Source organism: Gossypium hirsutum, chromosome A10 (genome assembly GCF_007990345.1).
Source record: "Gossypium hirsutum isolate 1008001.06 chromosome A10, Gossypium_hirsutum_v2.1, whole genome shotgun sequence".
Taxonomy (NCBI): domain Eukaryota; kingdom Viridiplantae; phylum Streptophyta; class Magnoliopsida; order Malvales; family Malvaceae; genus Gossypium; species Gossypium hirsutum.
In genome coordinates, this window is record NC_053433.1 from 104,985,214 (window position 1) to 105,007,677 (window position 22,464).

The 22,464-nt window shown below is 33.6% G+C and overlaps 3 protein-coding genes across 5 annotated transcripts; 2 read left to right on the top strand and 1 right to left on the bottom strand.

Moving 5' to 3' along the window:
- The first annotated feature begins 2,723 nt into the window (after positions 1–2,723).
- On the top strand, positions 2,724–8,125 carry LOC107915132 (protein ACTIVITY OF BC1 COMPLEX KINASE 3, chloroplastic). The gene is made up of 7 exons (XM_016844279.2): positions 2,724–3,163; positions 3,531–3,758; positions 4,453–4,788; positions 5,480–6,035; positions 6,148–6,334; positions 6,618–6,984; positions 7,840–8,125. Exons 1-7 carry the CDS (start codon positions 2,882–2,884, stop codon positions 7,966–7,968), a joined length of 2,085 nt encoding a protein of 694 aa, XP_016699768.2. The 5' UTR covers positions 2,724–2,881; the 3' UTR covers positions 7,969–8,125.
- A 1,326-nt stretch (positions 8,126–9,451) lies between these two features.
- Positions 9,452–12,042, bottom strand: LOC121207584 (protein SENSITIVITY TO RED LIGHT REDUCED 1). 2 transcript variants are annotated; one of them, XM_041077912.1, is made up of 2 exons: positions 11,853–12,042; positions 9,452–10,697 (listed from the first exon to the last, which is right to left on the bottom strand). In XM_041077912.1, the coding sequence occupies exon 2, from the start codon at positions 10,535–10,537 to the stop codon at positions 9,791–9,793; it is 747 nt and encodes a 248-aa protein (XP_040933846.1). In that variant the 5' UTR covers positions 10,538–10,697; positions 11,853–12,042; the 3' UTR covers positions 9,452–9,790. The 2 variants fall into 2 exon arrangements, with proteins under 2 accessions (XP_040933846.1, XP_040933847.1); XM_041077913.1 differs by having other exon boundaries at positions 11,780–12,000.
- A 1,985-nt stretch (positions 12,043–14,027) lies between these two features.
- Positions 14,028–22,354, top strand: LOC107939237 (flowering time control protein FY). 2 transcript variants are annotated; one of them, XM_041077914.1, is made up of 18 exons: positions 14,028–14,407; positions 14,963–15,054; positions 15,824–15,892; positions 15,982–16,086; positions 16,792–16,887; positions 16,990–17,072; positions 17,189–17,260; positions 17,334–17,431; positions 17,718–17,777; positions 17,862–17,922; positions 18,002–18,089; positions 18,193–18,256; positions 18,468–18,546; positions 19,415–19,504; positions 19,995–20,083; positions 20,319–20,836; positions 21,207–21,455; positions 22,117–22,354. In XM_041077914.1, the coding sequence occupies exons 1-18, from the start codon at positions 14,230–14,232 to the stop codon at positions 22,183–22,185; spliced, it is 2,160 nt and encodes a 719-aa protein (XP_040933848.1). In that variant the 5' UTR covers positions 14,028–14,229; the 3' UTR covers positions 22,186–22,354. The 2 variants fall into 2 exon arrangements, with proteins under 2 accessions (XP_040933848.1, XP_040933849.1); XM_041077915.1 differs by lacking the exon at positions 22,117–22,354 and adding an exon at positions 21,641–22,104.
- Positions 22,355–22,464: the final 110 nt, after the last annotated feature.

Consider the following 22,464-nt stretch of genomic DNA (forward strand, 5'->3'; position numbering starts at 1 on the left):
AGTTAATTCAATTTCAATTTAAAAAGAGCGCGTTGGGTTGAAGTTATTTGACTCGCTCGTATAGTTGGGAAAACGAGACGGTTGTTTGCCGAGTTTGAATTCTTGCAAATAAGTTGGCGTGTTCAATTGGAAAAAGCAAGTTGGATTCCATCAAGGAAGATAGTGATCGAATTTAAATGACTCAGGTGGTTGAGGTTGTTAATTCAAGTTGGGGCTTTTTTAGATTGCAAGGCTGTCGGGATCTTAAATTGCAGACATGTGTCGCATGATTAGATAATCGATAAGAGTTAGTTTGCAGGTTGTATCAAAACCAACTACACAAGGAAAAGTTGGCTATTGGGGATCCTTAATTTTATTTTGCAATCATAATTCTATTTTTTTATTTTATATTTGTTTTATTTTATTTTTTTATCAACTAAAATCCCCATTTTATTTTTTTAGCTCTATAACGCACAAGTCATGGGCACAACAGTTGCCTAGACTTAGGAATTTGACTATGTAAATAGGAAAATTAGGAGAACCAATCCTATAGGATTGACCGTACTACTTTATACTACTGGTTAATTAAGTTAGAGCGTAGGAAATTATATTTGGTGGTCAACACCCATCATCTATTGATTAAATGTTTATTTTTCCCAAAAGATACCAAATGAAATTTAGAGGCAGATTATTAGGGTTAGTTTAGCAATATTTTTAAGAAGTACCTTTGGGACAAAAAGCTCTTTTGAGATAAAAACATTCCAAAACAAACACTTTTGAAAGAAAAATACTTTTCAAATGCCAAAATTTGATCAAACGCAGAAGCAAAAAAATTTGAGCTTTTGCTGCAACTAAAATCACTTTTAAGGTGTCGAATTACTTTTACGCACACACCAACAAATTTTTTTTTTATTACTACACACCAACTAAAATAACTTTTTCTCTAGTTATTTTAACTTCTGCAACAATTCTTTGAACTACTTTTCCTTTGCCCTTCTTCTTCAAAGATACATCTTTTGATCTTTGTTCCTTTAAGGTATGTTTTTTATGTTAAGTTTATGCTTTTTTTAGGTTAATATCTAATATGATTTATATATTCAAATTACATTTTATAAAAAATAATACAAGTTATTTTAAATATATTTACCTTTTCTAATTAATGTATTAAAATATTAATATAAGTTACAATAAATTTTTTTATAATCTAATTTGATGTATTTCATATATAATAACATTAATTAATTTTAATATCATTTAAATAACATCATTATGTCTAAAATATACATTTTATCTTTTTAAAAGTATTTTTTCACAGCAATACTACACACTTAAATCTGAAATCGAACTTTTTAAAATCAATTCTGATAAATATTTTTTAAAAATACTTTTCAACAGTAATACTAAATAAGCCGTTAATTTTTTAATTTTTTTTTTATTAACAGAAGAAACCAATTGCTGTATAACGATCACCTTTGTCTGAAAAAGGGTGAAAATTGAGATATACCGGCTCGGCTCAGAAGTTGGCTCAGTTCGGCCCAACAAACTTCTATTTTGCCAATTAATTTCTTATTTTATAAAGCAAGCCTACTTCATAAAATTGGACCGCTCGATGCCAAGACCCGTTAACAAAACAGGATTTTTTTTTCTTGGAAATATTTCTTAAAACGATATTATATTATAACTTACGTCTAATTCTGCACTCAGTCCCTGCACATTTAGACTTTTGAAATTTAGTTTCTCTATTTTTAATTATATAAATTTATTTATTTGATTTGAAAATTAAAGTTAAATCAATATTACTTTTAAGCTTATTTGATTGACTATTAAAAAAATTAAATCAATTGAAAAATAATATTTTAAATAATTTAATTATTTTTTTACACATATTTGATAATCTAAAACAAAACAATTTGATAGAATTTTTTTATAAAAAAATATAGAAAATAATAAGTATATGAAAGCTGCTTATCACTTAGTGGAGATATTTCAATTAATTAGTTTATTTAGTTTAACATTATATTATCCTATAAAATTTTAATGTTTAAAATTTGATTTTTTTTAGAATAAGTTTGAAATGTTTGAATGTAGAATATTTTTTATAATTTAAAATATATATTTATAAAAGATATAATTATATTTCATAATTAATTTTAAATAATATATCAAATGATTTTAGAAACTAAATTCAGTACCTAAATTTTTAAAACTTATTTTGTCAGCACTTAATTTTTAAGTTTATGAAACAACATCTTAGTTAAATTTGAATATGTGATATCATTTGGAATTTAATTTATAAATAAAACCTTTGAATATTAAAATTTATTATATTCAAATTTAACAAAATTCTTTTAATAGCATTATTAATTCAACTTTTAATTTTTAAATTAGATAAGTAGAGACCCTATTTGGAATTAAAATTAGAGGGATTGTTGACTGAACTACGGTGGATGTAAAATCTTCAATTGACCTCAGCCTTGAGTTCAATCCATGGAAAACTCGAACACATTTACGTTATCAAAGAAAAGAGAGGGACTAAGTTTCAAAGTCTAAAAGATTACAGAGACTGGAGACATAATTAAAACTGAGATTTAATATAAAATTCTAATTGAATTGTTGAACATTCTCATGGATCTTTTTATGATTGATTGGATGAACACTGAGGCAGAAGTGAGTCAGAGTGGGACAAATGGCAGTTTTTGGTTCACTTACGTTCATGGCAGTCGTGCAAGCAACGAACTTACGTGGAGAAATACAAATAAAAAAAATATCCAAATACCCAATCGCATAATAATGGCTCCAGTTATTTTCTTTGAACTGAGTTAAATCAATCAAACTGTGGCGTACAGTTTCCGTTATTTTTCCTTCACTTTCCATTTGTTGAAGCAGAGGGAAAGTTTCAGCAATGGCGGCCATGAATCTGGTTTCAGCTGGGGTTCACTCTTTCAATTTAAAGGCCGGTAAAAGGTTTTCAATTTCCAAACCCAAGGGTTGCAAATTGGGTCCGCGAGCTGCTTTGGTAGAAGCCGGACCAAGAGGCGATGGTTCCCCGGCGGCTCTGCAAGTATCGAGAGGGGACCTTGCGGCGGACCTGCAAGCGGAGGCCAGGGCCATGGCGCGAGCCGCAAATGCCTCCGTTTACAGCCCCGAACTTCTTGCCAACAAATATGGGTCACGACCTGTCCAGGTTAGGCCCCAGAAAAATTGAAAAAAAAACACTGAAAACTTACTCTAATAATAATCAATTCAAAGTCGGTGTAATTCAATTAAGTTAATTTGGTTATATATATATATATTAAAATTAACCATTATCATTCTTCATCGCTCTTAAATTCATCACTATTTTTTTTAAAAAATGCAAGAAATAATTTATGGTTTAAATTTGAACATAATTCTTCTATCTTTTATTTATCAAAAATTGATCCCCTTGTTAGAGGTTAATTATTGAATATTGGTAAAAATTCAGAATTAGGGATAAATTTTGATTGTGAACGAATGGAATTAAGATGGGTTTCGTGTTTGGTTAATGGCGATGGAATTGATATGATGAATAGGCGGCGAAAAGGACATTGGAGATATTGGTAGCCTTAGGCTCATTTGCTTTGCAACTGTTGGTGGATCAACGGAACGGGACATTGGATCGAAACAAGAGAAAGCGAGCCATTGAATTAAGAGGCATATTTACCAGACTAGGGCCCACATTTGTAAAACTGGGTCAGGGTTTATCCACTAGACCCGATCTCTGCCCACCTGAGTATCTCGAGGAGCTGGCTGAACTCCAGGTAATTTTCTTTCTTCTACTTCTTTCGGTTTTGTAGATTATCCCACAATAATCAAAAATTGGAAATTGATTTGAATACATGTTTTTGGTGTGATTTATGAATTATTAGTTAAAAAATAAATTTATAATTAATCTATTTATTTTTATAATGTAAAAATAAATATTATATTTAAAATAGTGAAAATGATTTAGAATTTTTATATAAAAATATTTTTTAAAAAATGCAAGTATTTATTATTATTTACTTGAAATTTTATTTTTTTAGTTTTTTAAAATAATGCTTACTAAAAAAATATAAATCCTTATAAAATATTTTCAATTTTTTATTGAAAAGAAATTAATTTGAGTTTTCTCGTTAAAATTGATTATAGTAAGTGATTACGCAAGACAATAACATATAACATGTCAATGGTAACTAATGTTTACTTGACAAATGCTTGAAAATCAATTAAGCTCTATCGTTAAAGTTTATCCTGACAAATGGTTACACAAGATAATATATGATATGTCAACTGTAGTTGATATTGATGTTACAAATTCCCTCCACTACTTGAAATAATTAAGTTGATTGTGACAAATGATGCAAGACAATAGCATATGACGTGTCAACTATAGCTTATGTTGGTGTGGCAAATGCCTATCGCTACTTGAAATAGTTTGTTGGTTCGACTTTACTAAGTATTGTATGTTACTAGGATGCGCTGCCTACATTTCCGGATGCAGATGCATTCTCATGCATCGAAACGGAGTTGGGGATGCCGATCGAATCCCTTTTTTCTTCAATATCTCCATCTCCTATTGCGGCGGCCAGTTTAGGCCAAGTCTACAAAGCTCAACTTAAGTATTCAGGCCAAACTGTTGCTGTCAAAGTACAACGACCTGGTATTGAAGAAGCCATTGGACTTGATTTTTACCTTATAAGAGGCTTGGGATTTTTCATCAATAAGTATGTTGATATCATCACAACCGATGTTATCGCCCTTATCGATGAATTTGCACGCCGGGTTTACCAAGAGCTCAACTATGTCCAGGTTAGTTTCTCTACTACGTTACATGTAATGTTGGATATGGTGCGTGTTTTTAAGTCTTCTATATATCGGACTACATTTTGCACACTCATGTTTAAAGTATTGGATACGATGATTTCAGCAACCTCATTACAACATTATGCTTTTGATTCCCAATTTCGTTTTCAATAAGGAAACATCCTTAACCACTCATCAATTTCTCTTTTTTTGTTGTGTTTTCTATGTTTCCAAAGAGTGGGTTTGGATTTAGTTTTGTATTGTATTGTATCGTTTGAATGTTATTCACATACTATATAAAAAAAGGTTCACATATTTAGTTGGAGTCAAATCTCTATATCTATGTTCATACATGGTATCTAAGCAACATAGTTAAAACCTTGCAGTAAAATTAATTACTTGTATCCTTTTTGAATTTGTGAAACAAAATTCATGTTACTTAAACTCTTTATTTTTTTAAAATATTTCTACCACACATATTTGAATGCAAGTATGAGGGTATGATCCCAAGACAGCACGTTTCCCAATTCTAAGAGCATGAAAAAACATAGAAAAAAGTTAAAATTACTTGTGTAAGATACACATCCTTGTTAAACATTCACATTCGAGTCCGAGTGATCTTATAAAAGAAAATAGTAAATGATGTGCAGTTTCTTATTCTATATATGAGATGTTAATTTTAACAGGTTGCCTGCAGGAGGGACAAAATGCAAGAAAATTCAAGAAGTTATATGCTGACAAAGAGGACATCCTTGTCCCAGATATATACTGGAATTACACAAGTGGCAAAGTACTAACAATGGAGTGGGTTAACGGGGTGAAACTAAACCAACAAGCCGCCATTGAAAGCCAAGGTTTAAAGGTTTTGGATTTAGTAACAACAGGCATCCAATGCAGCCTACGACAACTACTAGAATACGGATACTTTCATGCCGATCCTCATCCTGGTAATCTTTTGGCGACCCCCGAAGGGAAGCTGGCTTTTTTGGATTTTGGAATGATGAGTGAGACACCAGAGGACGCAAGATCGGCAATAGTAGGGCATGTTGTTCATATGGTGAATAGGGATTATGAGGCAATGGCTCGTGATTATTATGCTTTGGATTTCTTATCGACTGATGTAGACGTTTCTCCCATTGTGCCAGCTCTTAGGGACTTCTTTGATGATGCACTTAATTACACTGTCAGTGAACTTAACTTCAAAACACTTGTTGATGGTTTGGGTAATGTTTTATATCAATACCCTTTTAATGGTGAGCTGATATTTCTTTTTGTCCATTTACTTTTGAGCCCTATAATTCAGTTTGGTTAGTAATTACTAACATTTTATGGAGGCTAATGGTTTGGTTTTTAATGTTGTTGCAGTACCTGCCTATTATGCACTGATATTGAGGTCGCTTACAGTGCTAGAAGGGTTAGCCCTGTATGCTGATCCTAATTTTAAAGTGTTGGCTGCCTCATATCCTTACTTTGCTAAAAGGCTTCTCACTGATCCTAATCCATATTTGAGAGATGCTCTCATAGAGTTGCTTTTCAAGGATGGCAGGTTCAGGCATGTATTTCCTAACCAACTTATTTATGCATCATATTTTATCTGTGCATTTGAGTTCCTGAAATCTAGCTACTGGGAATCTGTTGGATATATGTACATGTCTGACACGAGTATGTTTAGTTTTATAAACTTTTTTTCATACATACGGAAGGTCCTTAGAGTATTATATCATTATACCCATGTCGAAATATAAATTGGACACGAGATCAGATTAGGGTACTTGAAAAGTGAAGAGTCTGTAAACAAGATAGCTTGAAATACCTAAAATTTTTGTTTGTGACAGGTGGAATAGACTAGAAGACCTTCTTATTGAGGGAAGAAAAGACCGAGATTTCTCTGCAAAAGATGCATTACAACCTGTTTTAAAGCTACTTTTGGGACCAGACGGTGAAGAACTTAGAAATTTAACAATTAAAGAGGCAGTTCGTGTCACTGAAGCCATTATTTTAGGCTCAGTCGCCGATACATACAACTCTGCACCTTCTTTTATTCAAACTCTAATGATCAATGGCAATGGAAATGGAGCGCTTACAATGAGCACCGCTGATTTGGAAGCCACGATGGAGCTTCGGAACCAGGTTTTCAGAATCTGGGGGCTTCTGAGTTCCTCTGAAAATTTCGATCCAGCACTTTTGCAGCCTATTTTACAGGTAAGTAAACCTTTTTCTGGTATCGTTTGTTTTATGTCTAGCACTTATATGTGCCACAAATTCTAACATGGTATAAAAATATGAATATGACTCTCCATAGACGCTCTAAATACGAGAAAAAAAACCTTATAATATTTGAATATGACCATCTTAGAGGCATATCAATATCCGATACTCTCATTAAAGTCTGAATACCATAGGTTACTACAATAGAAAAGAATATACAAAAACACAGATATTCAGGAAGCCTCATTGGTGCAACGATGTTATATTTTTATGTCAGAAATTCTTTTTTTTTTTTAATGTCTTTTGTAAGTTCTTTTCTCAAAATGTTTTAAATGGTTGATACCTAGTTACACCCTGTATGAGGGCTGGGATTAATTGTTAATAGAGAGTTTAAAGTTGCATAAGTTGCTCTCCTTGGCATCTTACTTGAATACTCATTTAGATTATCCAAATTCAAGGGTGAATATCATATATGAGTAAGAGGAATATTATATTCTTGTATCTATATCAAAATATGTAACGACTTGAGTCAAAAATGTCTGTTTGCACTGAGACTTGGCAATCGCCTCCGGTTGTGCTAACATTAGAAGTCTTGTCTTCTTTGAGCACTTATCGAACCCTGAAAAAGTTAATCTCCAAAGACATTCTTCCCATGGTTCGAACTAAGGGAAGTGCACTTCAAAGGCCGGTGAGTGTGTAAAAAGAAAAATACTTTCGGTGTAAGCGCACTCACAGGCGACGGTTAGGGTGACACTGATATGGAAAGTGTTGCATTTGGCTGAAGCCATTTTCTTTATACAATTGTTACACTGAATGAAGTTGGGTAATGAAGGGTGGGTTGTGGAACAGGTCCTCCAACAGCCGGAGGGACGAAGTCTAGGGGGCCGAGTAGTTGGGGGGGTCACTCAGCGACTTGCAGCTCGCTTACTGCAACAACTTCTTCGAATACCAACTGTTCCTACTTCCTCTAGTTTATGACCATTGGATTTCCAGATAAAGGTTACAGAATTGTATGTTTATGAAACACGTTAAAATCTGCAACTATATTCTTTGTCCTGTGATTTAACATCACAAAAGATGTAACAAAAATGATAGACTTGTGTTTTGGAATGTATAGTTTTACCATTTCCAGCTATTCAGTTTATAGCTTTATTTACAAAGTCAAATTGGTGAGACCTTTGAGTCGTTGGTTCAATGATCTTATTACATACTTAACTTCAAAACTGCTAACTTGCTCCAGCTCGAGTTAAACTCAGTTTTCATTTTATATTATATGGTATTAACAACTCCGCAATGAGTTCCAAAATTTCTTTCAAGTTATATAATTTATGGAAAATTTAATTTAAATTAATTTTTTAAGGTTATGTTTGATGAATTGAAAAAAATAAGTGTTGAAAAATAAGTATTAGAAAATTAAGTATTAGTTATTTTGCATTAAATAATAAACATGTCTATCTATTTATCATTTTTTACACTTTTTTGTAGAAAAAAATCCAATCTGGTAATTTTCTAACCAATCAAATATGAATATTAAATTCATCTTTGAGTAAATGTATGGATAAATTTCTTATTTACATCATTGAAAAAAAAATGTTTCGCAAGATCGCAAATGGAGTTGTGAGTAGATGTACATCATTTAAATTTAGAATAATAATTATTTAAATATATATTTTTAGTCTAAACAAGCTAAATCTGGGATATAGTTAGGGGACTGCGGCTTGTTCTCCTTAAAATAGAAAGTTTTATTCTAAAGTTATTTAAAATTTTTAAAACTTTAAATTGGTAAAAATAAAATTATATTGTAGCCCAAAAAATAATAAATTTTAATTTAATCATTTAAAAATTATAAAGATATAGATTATTAAAATGATGAAATTATATTTTTACTATCGTAAAAAATTACAATTTAATTTCGACACCTAATTTTTTTTTACTTCGCCCCTATACTAAATCGACATTTGAAATAACATACAAAACAATATTTTTAAATATATAAATTAAAAATGTAATAAAACTAATTAAGTAATAAAACATTTTTCTCTAAATTAAATCACTATAACAAATTATTAGATTTTTTATATTTTAATATTTTATGTAAAGAAATTTTTGATAAAAAAATTATTGTGATAAATTATGTAAAATATGAAATGAATTGAAATACAGAGAAAATAATTAAAACGCGAAACAAAAATAACTTCAACATAATATATAAAAAAATATAAATTCAAGAATTTATCTATTTATAATGATAAAATTACAATACTACAATATCTAGGAAAAAAAATAAAAAATAAAAAAGAAGAAGAAAGAGAGAATTTTTTCTTTTTCTTTCTCTTTCCTTCCCTCTATTCTAATTCCTTTCTCTCATCTTTTCCCTTGCCTACAGGCTACAGCACCCAAAAGTTAAAATATTAAATGGGAAATTAAAAGGACACCTGGAGGGTTCATGGGTGTACAGATCTACAGTGCCAACCATACATCCTCTTTTTATATGATGTTTATAGATAAAGAAGAAAAACTCAGATAGATACAAGGAACTCAAACTAAGATTTAAGATATATATTGTTATAGCTCATGCATTTAGCAAGCTATCAATCCTTTATGCAGTTATAAACCACACACCAAAATGATTTTAGAAAAAAAGCAATATGTTTTTCATAAATTCAGAATATAAATCGGTAACTTAATTCAACTGCAGCTCATTCTCACAAGCAAGCTTGAAAAAATGCCAACTTGAATCATGAAAAGCTGCAAAATAATCGTCTGAAATTGTCTCGATCCTGAATTCATCTATGAATCTTCAAGCATCTAAGATGTGTGTGACTGACTCAGCTACAGATGAGTTCATAAGTGACACTTCCTGATCATAGTACTTAAATGACACATGCTGCTTGTAAGTTTCAAAGCTATTTCCGAACAGCGCAATTCGATTCAATGACTCGACTCCCCAATTTGCCTGTAAAAGATTGTTGTATAACTCTGCTTCACAATGTGGCATGAAGAAAAGTGTTGACTTCTTAGCTTCCCGCCTGCCTTGCTCATTTAAAGACAAAACGGAACAGCCAAGGTCTTCTAACACCTGAGATTCAGTTGCAGATAGAACAGGATCAAACACCTCAATATCCCCAATCCAGCTGAACTTTCTTTTCATCAAGAGTGCAAGGCTAAGTTGAAGTCGAGGAGTTTCATGAGACTCAATGCTGCCAATACCATATATCACCATTTGCAGTTGCGACTCAGATCCCAAAACCCTGTGAAAGTGATTCAAGACTTTCGGAATTTGCATCTGATCCAAGAAAGCCAGGAAAAATTGAGAGTTTTCAATTTTCTTCATACATGCTTGTATCTTATGCATAAGTTTTGATTGTCTCTCAGGGTCAATCTCAAGATCGGTTGGAACCCACAGCTGTTGTTCTTGTTGCTGTCCTTTTGCAATTGTTATTTTTCGGGAATTCCTTCTATGTCTACCCTTACGGGGTAGAACAACTGTCCACTCTCCGGTTTGAGTTGGACTCTCAAGGGCGAGAACTTTTGTAGAAGCAGCCATTGGCAAAACAAAGATTTTCTTGTCTCTGACAATCCGCCTTTTTTCCCCAAATCAATAAGGTACAAGTACTGTTAAGATCTTGGGGAGTAGTGGGTAGCATATGACTCTACATCAACTTATGCAAAAAACTCTTCTTCACAACGGGGAGAGATGATTGCACCTATTATCATTATTGCAAATATTGAATCTTAATCAGATGTAAATATAGAATTGCAGCGGAAGGAAAACAACACAAATACACAGGCAAGACACATTTGCATGCTAAGTTAGTTTGATTCGGGTGTGAGTATCAGAGACTGGCATGTTTAATTTTATTTTATTTACCATGATTTGCATGTTTTTAGAGGATCTTTAGAGGATCATATCTCCACTTCTTCATACCTACGTCTGTATATGCATTGGACATGAGTACTTCAAGAAATATGAAGAATTGGAGCAACATAGCATTACAACCAATGCTACAACATTCTTACACTTTAAACAACTTTTGAATGATGAATTTAAGTTGAACATATTTATTGCAATACTTAAAGAGCAGAAAAAGGTTTTTCAAAATGCCAGACAACCAGCATTAGTTCTTCCAAATTAAAGCCAATCATGATCATCCAGCTTCATGTTTTGTAACTTCAATGATGCATTTGAGAGAAAAACAAGATCCCGAGTCAGCTCTACTCTAATGGAGGAAAAATAAAGAACTTGAAATCTCATAAAGTTCAAATGTGAAGGAATTCTACTTTTCTTAAAGTGTCAAACATATAATATCTTAAAAATGTTTATGCCACAAGAGACAATAACACGAACAGGACATGAATATATCGATTATCATGTCAAGCAACAATCCCTAACCATAGGCTCAGTTTTTTTACAGTTTTTTGCGGTAGGGATCACATAGCCTAATTGGCTTTCCCGCTAACATGCAGATGAGGAACATAAACAAGAAATACAGCAACATGATCTGATGTCATCTTCGCTTTAAGGTGGAGAACAAAATCTATGATGATAGCTGAAAGGAACGCCTAAAATGTAATAAAATACAAGGTTGAACAAGAACCAATCTTTTGCCAACCAGATCCTACCTTAACCCTAACAGAGAGGAAGGAAAAAAATAACTAAACTGTTACTATCCCATTCCCAGTTCTCAAATCAACACATTCAAAAGAACAACTAAAGTCGGGTTTAGATATTCAAGTTTGGTAATATGAAACCAGGCATGTATTTTTCTTCTAACAATTTAACCAATACCCTAAAATTGATTGTGCAGAAAAAGGAAACAATGTTAAATTGGTCTCCTGGATGATTTCCTAGTGTGGAGCACCTTAAAAGTTAAAAGCTCCGTTGATCCGACTCGACTTTTTCGACGGCACACCGGTGCCAACGCGATTAGACACTGACGCCGATGTTTGAACTGTGTCAGATTCAATTGAAGCGGGCGATTATGGGTGGCTGTCAGTGGAGAAAGCAGATGAAGAAGATGCACAAAAAATAAAAATAAAAAAATTAGAGTTATTGGGCTTGATGATATTTGGGCCAACTAAAATCCAAAAGTATTTTTGGGTTTTGGTTAATTAAAGATATTATTAAAGAGTTTAGGCTTTCATCACAGTTTTTCATTTTCATTTTCCTTTTGCTAGTAAGCATAAGTTAAAAAAAAATTATATACCAAAATAGGTTCTGAGCCCGATTATTTACTAAAATGTGTTGTTTTTTTCATTCGGGCCTACCTGGCAGACGCGATTCAATTTTTTATATTAATTTTTTTAAATAAAATATTATTTTTTATTTTTATTAAAAATATTTAAATATATATACAGGTAAAAATACGGTCTAACGGGTTAAAATACGGGTAAAAACGGGTCGCGCCTGTCGGATAGGCGCAATTAATCGAGCCTGATAGGTAGGCGCGAATGGGCTGCCCACACAGTCTCCCTCCTACAGCAGTAGGCCGCCCACCCCGTTGCCCCTTCTGCCCGCACAGTAGCTCTCCTACCACCTCTGTTGCTGCATGCATGTAATTTTTTTGTTATTAATTATTAATTATAAAATATTTATGTTTAGTGTTTATAGTTTTGGATTAATATTTTGTATGAATGTATTTTTTTTGTTTTTTATAATTATTTTAAAATTAATTTGTTAGTAATTTAGGATTATGTTAAAATTTGTTGTGTTTGTAATTATTTTAAAATTAATTTATTAGTAATTTAGGATTAAGTTATAAATTGTTATGTTTAGTTTAGTATTTGGTGAGTTTAACATATAAGTTTATAAAAAAATTAAAAATCATTTCAATTTGAAAATGAATTTGGACAAATGATGTTTAAGCTCATTTAAATTTTTTAAGTTACTGTTAAGTATTGGTATGTTAATGGTTGTTGTTAACTCATTTAAATTTTTTTTATATCAACTGGATATCAAGATTAAGTTATATAAATTATTTAATGCCCACAAATATCAATGTTTCTAGTGTTTTGTATTTTAAGCAACAAACGTTCCTGTGGGCCCCACCATTTGCACCTCTGAGATAGGCACGATTAGTCGCGCCTCTGAGAATGGCTCAACTAGTCGCACAGAGATAGATACAACCTGTATTCGTATCTATACACGGGTCATACTGATCCGAAAATAAAAAATAATATCTTATTTAAAAAATATATATATTAATATAAAAAAAGAGTCGTGCCTGTCAGATAGGCGCGAATTAAAAAAAACAACCCATTTTGGTAAATAATCCAGCTGACAACCTATTTTGGTATATAATTTTTTTTAACTTATATCCGTAAAAAACCCATGCACTTCCACTCTAATTTTAACTAGTTATAGTCCTTCTTTACTCTTAGACGGGATGTTAATACATGTTTGGAACTTACATCCTTTTGTCACAAGTTAAAGCTTATAGTTGAGATGAAAGATCTCTGTTTATAGTTGAGCTTCCTTAGATTCAACGATATAAATTGAGTTATATCGACGATCAAGATTAAAACTTATCTACGATTGAGATTCTTAAGGGTTACAAAATCAAATCTTTAAATATAAGTTTTTATATTTACTATGACAACCCTTATTTTTATTAAGTGCTTTATTGGACCATCAAAACTTCGAGTAGATAAGTTTCTTTACGTATTCTATGAATCGAATCAGTTTGAGTTGATCGAATGTACCTTATTTAACAAATTGACATTTACGAGACTCTCTTTATGCATTTGTCAGGGGCTTTGATACTAAAGCTAATCGAGTTAAGGTTCAATAAAAAAAATTAAATATTTCAATTCACCCTTTTCAATTTTAAATTTATCTGAATTTGAAAAAATTGAATATAAATAATTAAAACTCAAATTAAATCCAAATTAATCAGATCTGAAACAACCTTTAATAGATAGATTCAAATTTAATATCTTAAAATCTAGAAACAAGCAAGGTTTGATTTACCTAAAATGAAATTAATTGTGGCAATCAAATAAAGGAATGATTTAAGCATATTTTCATAAACTGGATGATCCTAGTCCATTTTCATTAATGGGTAAAGACTAAAGGCCAGAACCCGGTCTTATTTTCTTTTCCTTGTCACTAGAAAATTTCTACTAGCTTTCCCGCTCCCAATTTCACAACAGAATTTAGGGTTTAGGGTTTTATTCAGCGCTTTCCAAGTACAGTCACTCCAATTGAATTTAGGGTTTAGGATCTGTGGGGTTTTCACAATGATGTACGGTGATCCACAACAGCAGCAGCAGAACCAGCCGCACCCGCAAGCTGGGGAGTTTCAGAGAGGTCCTCCGCCTCCGCAAATGATGCGGCAGCCATCTGCATCTTCCACTACTCTTAACTCAGAGTACCACCACCCTGGTGCTCCTCCTCCTCAGATGCCGCCTTATGACGGTAGAGTAATTATCTCTGTTTCTTTTGGTTCGAATTGGTGGGCATTGTAAGAATTCTATCGAAAAATAGTTACTTGGTTCTTGAAATTCAATGTTCAAGTTGGTTCATACTAAGGCACGTCTAGAAATTAGTAGAATACCGGGGGGGGGGAACTGCGCTTAAGGTTGAGAGGCTTCGCTCCTAGGTTTATGGTTGCTTTATAGATTCTTCTGGAAGGCATATTTGCTGCTGGAATTCTAACAAACAAGTTCTTTAGGCTTCAATTAATTTTTGCGCTTTTTTATAACTGTCTGCCTAGTTAATAGTGGGGATATTTGATGTTCTTATACTACAGGCTTTTATTGTAGTTTGCTTCTATTGGCTCTAAGCCTTGTGTATTTACACTCTGATGTTCATTTTCTACCATGAGCCTTATCTTTTGGTAACCCCTCTAGGTCTAAAAGTATGGCTACTCTCAACTGCCCGTTTAGATGAGTTACAATTCAGAGAAGTTAGGCTATCTAAATTTTAGTTCTGACAAAATTCTTTTATTTTTCTATTAAATACTTCTTTCAGCTCATGGTGACAATTTTGCTGCGAAAAGAATGAGAAAGCTGACTCAAAGGAGAGCTGTTGATTATACTAGTACTGTTGTGCGATATATGCAGGTATTTTTTTCATGTTTAGTTGTTTTCATAAGCGTTTTTCTTTCTATATCTTTCAATAAGTAGTTGCATGGTCAGATTGGTAACTCTGATTAACATCGATGCTTATGTTTGTTCTTAGATGGCTTAAATGTCTCTTCATTATTGTGCTTGTTGGCCTTCTCTTTATCAATATGGGCATTGATTTCTTTATCATAGATATCAGTTTCCTTTTATCTTCTGTAGCCTTTTGCTCAAGTTTATTATTCAGTGTACTTGACTGCTGTATTTTAAAGTTTATAAAGCTCTGTAGCATTATTATAGCCATAATTGTATCTTTATGATAGCTTAACTTATGGAGTTATGTTTCAGATTGCTGCTGGAAAATCCATTAATATGGAGGCAAAATGACTTGGTCTTGCTTGCCATTGATGTATGGTGTTAAGATGTTTTTTTTTTTGCTTCATGGGAAAAATATTAACTTGATGTCTTTTTATGTCATATTTTTCCTAGTTGCTAAGAGTAGCTCCTCTTTATCATAGTTTGGACCAATGCCAATAGACTTTGTGTTCATCACTATTCAGTTCATAATTCATGAGTAGAACCTATCATTACACCTATAATCCTTGTTCATGCTTAGGGGTGTAATGGTTTATATCCTTAGGAAGAAGGTGAGAAGGTGTTTATTTTGTTTGAATACATGTTCTCCTCTATTGATATTAAACGCAATTTTTTCCCTTTTGAATCTCAAATGATGTTGACGTCCTTATATCTAATAGCAGTGGTTTTGCAGATTCGAATGTCACAGCGGGATTCACGGGACAGGACAACATTGCAGCCTACACCAGCAGCAGCAATTGATGTTACTGAACATGCTTTTTCTTTATTCTGTTATTTCCTGGATTATGAGTTGCAAGATATAAATATGTACTTGGTTGATCCTCCATGCAGATGTTGCCGACAGCTGCTTATTTAGATAATCCATCCACAAGCTTTGCTGCCAAATTTGTTCATACATCTCTGAACAAAAACCGGTGTTCTATAAATCGCGTTTTGGTGAGATTTATTAGAATAATCTTTTTTAAGTAGGGTTATCTTTTCCTTAGCAAGTTAGATTACAATCAATCTTATCCAAGTGTTTTCTATTATTTCTGTGATTAAATGCTTCGGTCTAGCTTCACTTGGAGGAAGCAATGGAGCCCAAATTTATTTGGCATCTGACTTTGGGACTATTGTTTTTCAGTTAAAAGGTTCCATAACTAGCTTTTCTTGCTAGAAATGATGACACATGTTACTGTAATGTGTTTAACATGATACATACAAATCCAATTGAATTAACTTCTAAAATTTCGGGTTTTCTTTGTTTACCCAACAAATTGAAAATAAAGGAGGCGGTGATATCAGATGGCTAAAAAGCCAGAACCCTTCAACTTATCTCAGTGCATCTTTATCCACAAATCACTGTTAGGTGTAGTTAGGTAGCAAGTAGCACCTGTATTTATACTTGCATGCTTTCATTACTCATCTCTTGATGTTTTATGCATGATCACAGCTAAGCCTATGCTGTGCAAAAGGTTAGCTTGTCATTATTGCTGTTGATGACACTTCTTTTTGAAATTGTATCTGTATAGGACAGCGTTGGTTTATCTATTTTCTCTGGAATAACAATGTGTTTCACCCAGTTCCCGAAAGGGAAAATGTTTTTTGTTTTAAGTTACCAAATTTGCTAAGCTGCTATACCCGTTTTTTTCCTCATCTTAGTGGACTCCCACGGGTAGACGTCTTATCACAGGGTCTCAGAGTGGAGAATTTACTCTATGGAACGGACAATCATTCAATTTTGAAATGATTCTTCAGGTATTTTTATTAATTGAGATGTTTATCTTATTTAATTAGGATTACTCATTAAAGAATCCATATTGATGGCTTTTGGACTCATTTTCCCCGTAAAATATTTAGGCCCATGATCAAGCTATCAGGTCTATGGTATGGAGTCACAATGACAACTGGATGGTTTCTGGTGACGATGGTGGTGCAATAAAGTATATATTATTGTTGTTCTTTTGTGCTATTTAGCCTCACTGCTTTCATGCTTGTGGACTTTTGTTTGAATTAGACATACTTTTGTGCTGATATAATTGTGATCGTGACTTTACAGGTATTGGCAGAACAACATGAATAATGTTAAGGTCAATAAGTCTGCTCACAAAGAATCAGTTCGTGACTTAAGGTTCCTTTTCTGACATTTCTTTTTTGTGTAAAAGTTTTATCTGTATGGAAGTTAAGATGTACTGTTTTAACAGTTTTTGTAGGACAGATTTAAAGTTTTGTTCCTGTTCTGATGATACTACTGTAAAAGTATGGGACTTTGCCCGGTGCCAGGAGGAGCGTTCATTAACTGGTAATGTTTCTTTACTTATCAAGTATCAACTATAAGAACTAGTATATTTTTGTAGTAGGTATTTCCTCATTGATTACGCTAGGTATTCTGGTTTTTTGGCAGTTTTATGGTGATGTGTTTGTACTTACATATGTAATATCATTATCTTCCTGTAAAGCATTGTCTTTGACAAAGATTGTCAAAATGCACATATATTGGTATATACATGCATATACACACACACACATATATTTCTTGCATGCATGGATTCACCTAAGAGTTTCTTACATGGTTTGAACTCAGGCAGGCCATGGTTGGGATGTCAAAAGTGTTGATTGGCATCCTACAAAATCCTTACTGGTTTCAGGTATGTGTCAAGTTGATTTTCCTAGCTTCTTGCATGATCATTTTGCAAGTTGTCATTGTAATGCCATGCTTGGCTTCTCTTTAGGTGGAAAAGACAACGTTGTGAAACTTTGGGATGCTAAGACAGGGAGAGAGCTTTGCTCATTGTGAGTAAATATCTTGGTGAAACTAATAGAAATGCTAACAATTTTAATTATTTTGAGAAGTAATGCAAGTCTTTTGCAGTCATGGCCATAAAAATACAGTACTTTGTGTCAAATGGAACCAGAATGGGAACTGGGTGTTGACTGCTGCAAAGGATCAAATCATTAAGGTCACTATCCTTTTTCTCCCTGCTTTATTTAATTGATGGGAGTAGATATATAAACACATATATGTTAATATTTTCTTTTTCATATTCACTTTGTCCTTTTCAGCTCTATGACATTAGATCTATGAAGGAACTTGAATCTTTCCGAGGCCACAGGAAGGATGTGACTGGTCAGTCTTAGTGGAACCCTTTTTGCTTAAAGCATCTGGCCCATCAAATATATGCTTGAGTGCAGCATTTTGGTCACCATTGTGATAGAATTGATGAGAAGACTCTGTTGATTGTGGCTTATCGATATTATTGTGCATGATCATTTAGTTCTTTTCTTGCATGAATTCTATAAGGTTGGTACTTAAACTTATTGATTTCCAATTTTGCCAGCATTGGCTTGGCACCCATTCCATGAAGAATACTTTGTCAGTGGGAGCTTTGATGGCTCTATTTTCCATTGGCTGGTTGGGTAAGTCTTCTGATTCAAAGTACTGGCTGCATTACTGAATTCTTTAGTTTTGTCCTTTCCTCTGTGCTCCAGGTCACAAAGCTTGTCTGATTTTATTTGTTTTACTCTACATAAGGTATTTATCTTTCGGAATATACATTTAGGGTGGATTATTAAGTTGGTGTGTGGCAATGCCAATTATCAGAGACATCAAAACGTTTGAAACATTCAGTTTATAGACCTTGATGGGGTTAAACTTGTAGTTATAATCATTAAGGCTGATAATACTATAAGGGAACAAGACCTTTTACCAAAGAAAATTTATTATTTTATTGTGTATATATTTTTTCATATTAAAATTTATTTTTGATGTTCATCTAGGAACATGCTCATCTGTTTAATATACACGTGCAAGGTCCATTATGCCCTTCCATATCCAAAGCTAATTTATCTCTCTTATTTCAAATATTAGTTATATATTTATTGTTGTTCTTTGGAAGACTAAAGTAACAAAAAGAGTCTTGAACTTTATCACTTTTTTTTTTTTTAAACTTTAGCCCTTATACATTTATTACACCAAATAAGTCCTTTAATTTGCACCCAAATAAGCTTTTAACCTTTTATTTATAACCAGATAAGCCTTTGGCCTTTAATTTGTTCCAATTAACTTTTTAAAATTCGAGATATAAGTTTTTGTTTAGAATAAGGGCTTATTTGGATACAAATTTAGGGTTAAAGACTTATTTGGGTACAATAAAGCATAGAGGCTTACTTAGAAAAAGCGAGAAAGTTCAGTGGTTCATTTGATATGTTAGCGTCTTTCAGATTAATGGTAGTTGATTTATTATTATTTTAACTTATGTTTGCTAAAGATTATTATGATGTGCAGGCATGAAACACCCCAGATTGAGCTTCCCAATGCACATGATAATAGCGTCTGGGATATTGCCTGGCATCCTATCGGATATCTTCTATGCAGGTGCCCAATTCTAGACTTATGGTTGTCCTGCGTCCTTCTTGTTGATTTCCTAATATATGCATGCCATATGAAACTTAAAATGCATATGCTTCTATTTTTGACATGCTGCACTGTTTGAAAGCTGGAAAGTGTTGGCTATATATCATGTTTGATTTTCTGCTATAGAAATTGAATGAAATGTTTGGGAGAATCTCTAAAGCTGAAAAATGTCATCTGATCCTCATCTGACTCAATACCATTTCATTAGTGAACATTATCAAGTTTCTTATGGTGATTGTTGTTACTGTTTTTTCTTTTTGCTTCTTTTAGTGCTAGAACTCATTTGATTTTATTTGGATTTCTGTTCTTTTCCTTTTTAGCTGTATTTGGAATATAGAACTTGATTTATTCCTGGCCAGATCAGTATACTAATAAGCATTGAGTCTTATCAATCTGTATTATATGTCAATCCCATCATCAGGTGTTTTAACTTGTATTCATAATTATGCAGTGGTAGCAATGATCACACCACAAAGTTTTGGTGCAGAAATAGGCCTGGAGATACCCCTCGTGATAAATTTAACATTGGTCAAAATCAAGGTTTCTACTTATTCTACTGCTTTTTACTGTTTTCATCTCTTCCCAATAATCAGGAAAAGTAATAGGCGAAAAGAGAAAAATTTTTAAGCTGTTATATTTTTTTTCCACTCTACCTGAATGATTCAGTTGTGCAAGTCATTGTATTTGTTGCAAAAGTCAATGTTGTTCTGTAATTATCCCAGAGTATACTGTTTATACTTATTCTATACTTAATAGCACTATGAACTGTTTCTAGGCTATGGTGAGCAAAATCCTGCATTAGCTGGTCGCATGCCTGGTAATTTTGCTGCACCCGAAGGCCCAACAACTCCGGGGCCATTTGCAACCCGGAATGAGGGAACAATCCCTGGCATCGGAGTTCCCATGCCATTATCAGTTCCATCTCTTGATGCATCTTCTCAAGGGGATCAAAAGCAGCTTCATCCTGGTTCCTTGCCTTTTGGAGCTCCTCCTCTTCCTCCTGGACCACATCCATCTCTTCTAGCCAATCAGCAGCATGGATATCAACAAAACCCTCAACAAATTCAGCAACAGCAGCAACAGGGAATGCAACAGCAAATGCCTCCTATGCCAATGGGACCTCCAAATATGCAGCTACAACCTCCATCTCACATGCCCCTGCTTCCACATCCTCATTTACAACGCCCTCCTCCCCAAATGCCTCCTCTTGGTATGGCTTCACAAATGCCAGGATCTTTGAATCCACCTTCATCAATGCCAACATCACATCCAATGCCAATGCCTGGTCCAATGGTATGACTTTGTAAATAGCTCTACTACATAAATCATTCCTTTCTGCAACTCTGGTTTTCTTTTTTGTATATTGTTCTCTAAATGGGTCATAGTTAATTTTTTTCCAAAGAGGGAAGCTGTTTTATTCTCTACAGTTCCTTTGCTGACTGGCTGCATGCGTGGATGGCATGCAGTCGATATTTCTGTTGAAACTAGTTTTTTGAGTATGGGTTATGGAAGCATCTCTTGTAAAATTTCAAAATTTATTCCATATTTTGATTGGAAAGTGGATTTTTCCATAAGCATGCGGTGCTAAGATATTTGTTTAGATTCATTCTTTTACCAGAGACAAATTTAAGAAGCTTGATCAAAACTTATTTCAAAATTTTAGGGTATGCAAGGTACAATGAATCAGATGCCTCCTTCAATGCCACAAGGTCATTTTATGGGCATGAATCCAATGCACTCAGGATCATTACCCACCAGTGGTGGCCCTTCAGTTGGAGGTTTTCCAAATGGTATGCAAAATATGCAGGGCCCTGGAAATATGGGTGGTGGCCAAATGTATCCACAGGGTAGTGGATTCAATCGTGCACAAGGTGGTCAGATGCCAATGATGCCTGGGTACAATCCATATCAGGTAAATGATGTCGTTCACAATCTTTTGTCTTGTTCGTCTCTGCCCTTATATTTTATGTCATTGACTGGATTTATGGCCAGAATTAGTGATAGAACAGCATTCAGAAGCACTTAAGTGGGACTGATTGGTAAATGAATGAATAGCTGTCACTTTCCTTCTTTCCTGATGCTCCCTTCTCTTTATAGTAATCGGTGATAATCCAAAGCTTAAGCAGGAGTGAGGTTTGAACCTTGTCCCTGCATCATCAGTATGAGCCACAGGGCCAAAGGCTGCAGTTCCACTTCAATGTTCCCTTCAGTTTTAGCGGAATGAAAAGTTAATGGAAGCTATTGAGATTCTTTGCTCGTGCTTTTACTTTTGTTGAAAACCAATTTGATTAAGTGCTTATTTTCATTTTGTCTGGATTGAGAATAAAACCATTTATGCATCCTATTTCCTATAGGCGATGCTGCCATACTCGTTAGATTTCCACATTATAATCATATTTGGATACATACCTATATTCAGCACTCATAAAAACACACATTTGATTCTGCTGCACTGTTGTATAACGGCCGGAACGCTCCTGCATTTCTTGCAGCCTCATCTGAGGCAATTGGATTTGGGTAAAAATACCAAAGTTCGTATGATACTAACATGTTATTGCTTCCGCTTATTGCAGTCTGGTGGTCAGTCTGGTATGCCTCCACCGCCAACAGGTCCCCCACCACATGGCCAAACTCCGCAGTAAGACCTATGGTTGTAGAATGTTTACAAGTATTTATTTTGGCTTCGTTGAGACAACTGTTTTTGGTTTGACGTGGATGGAACAGTTGGGATATCACCAATCAATTGGTTTTTGTTTGTTTTTGCTGTACGTTATCATATGAAAATTGGAATGCTCGAAAGCTCAATCCTCATTTTGCCTCGGCTTCTCAACTGTACGTTTCAAGTTGTTCTCTTAGAAAGAAATATTGAACATTGGTTGACAAAATAATGATTTATTTTGTTTTAAATGTGTTTTTATGGG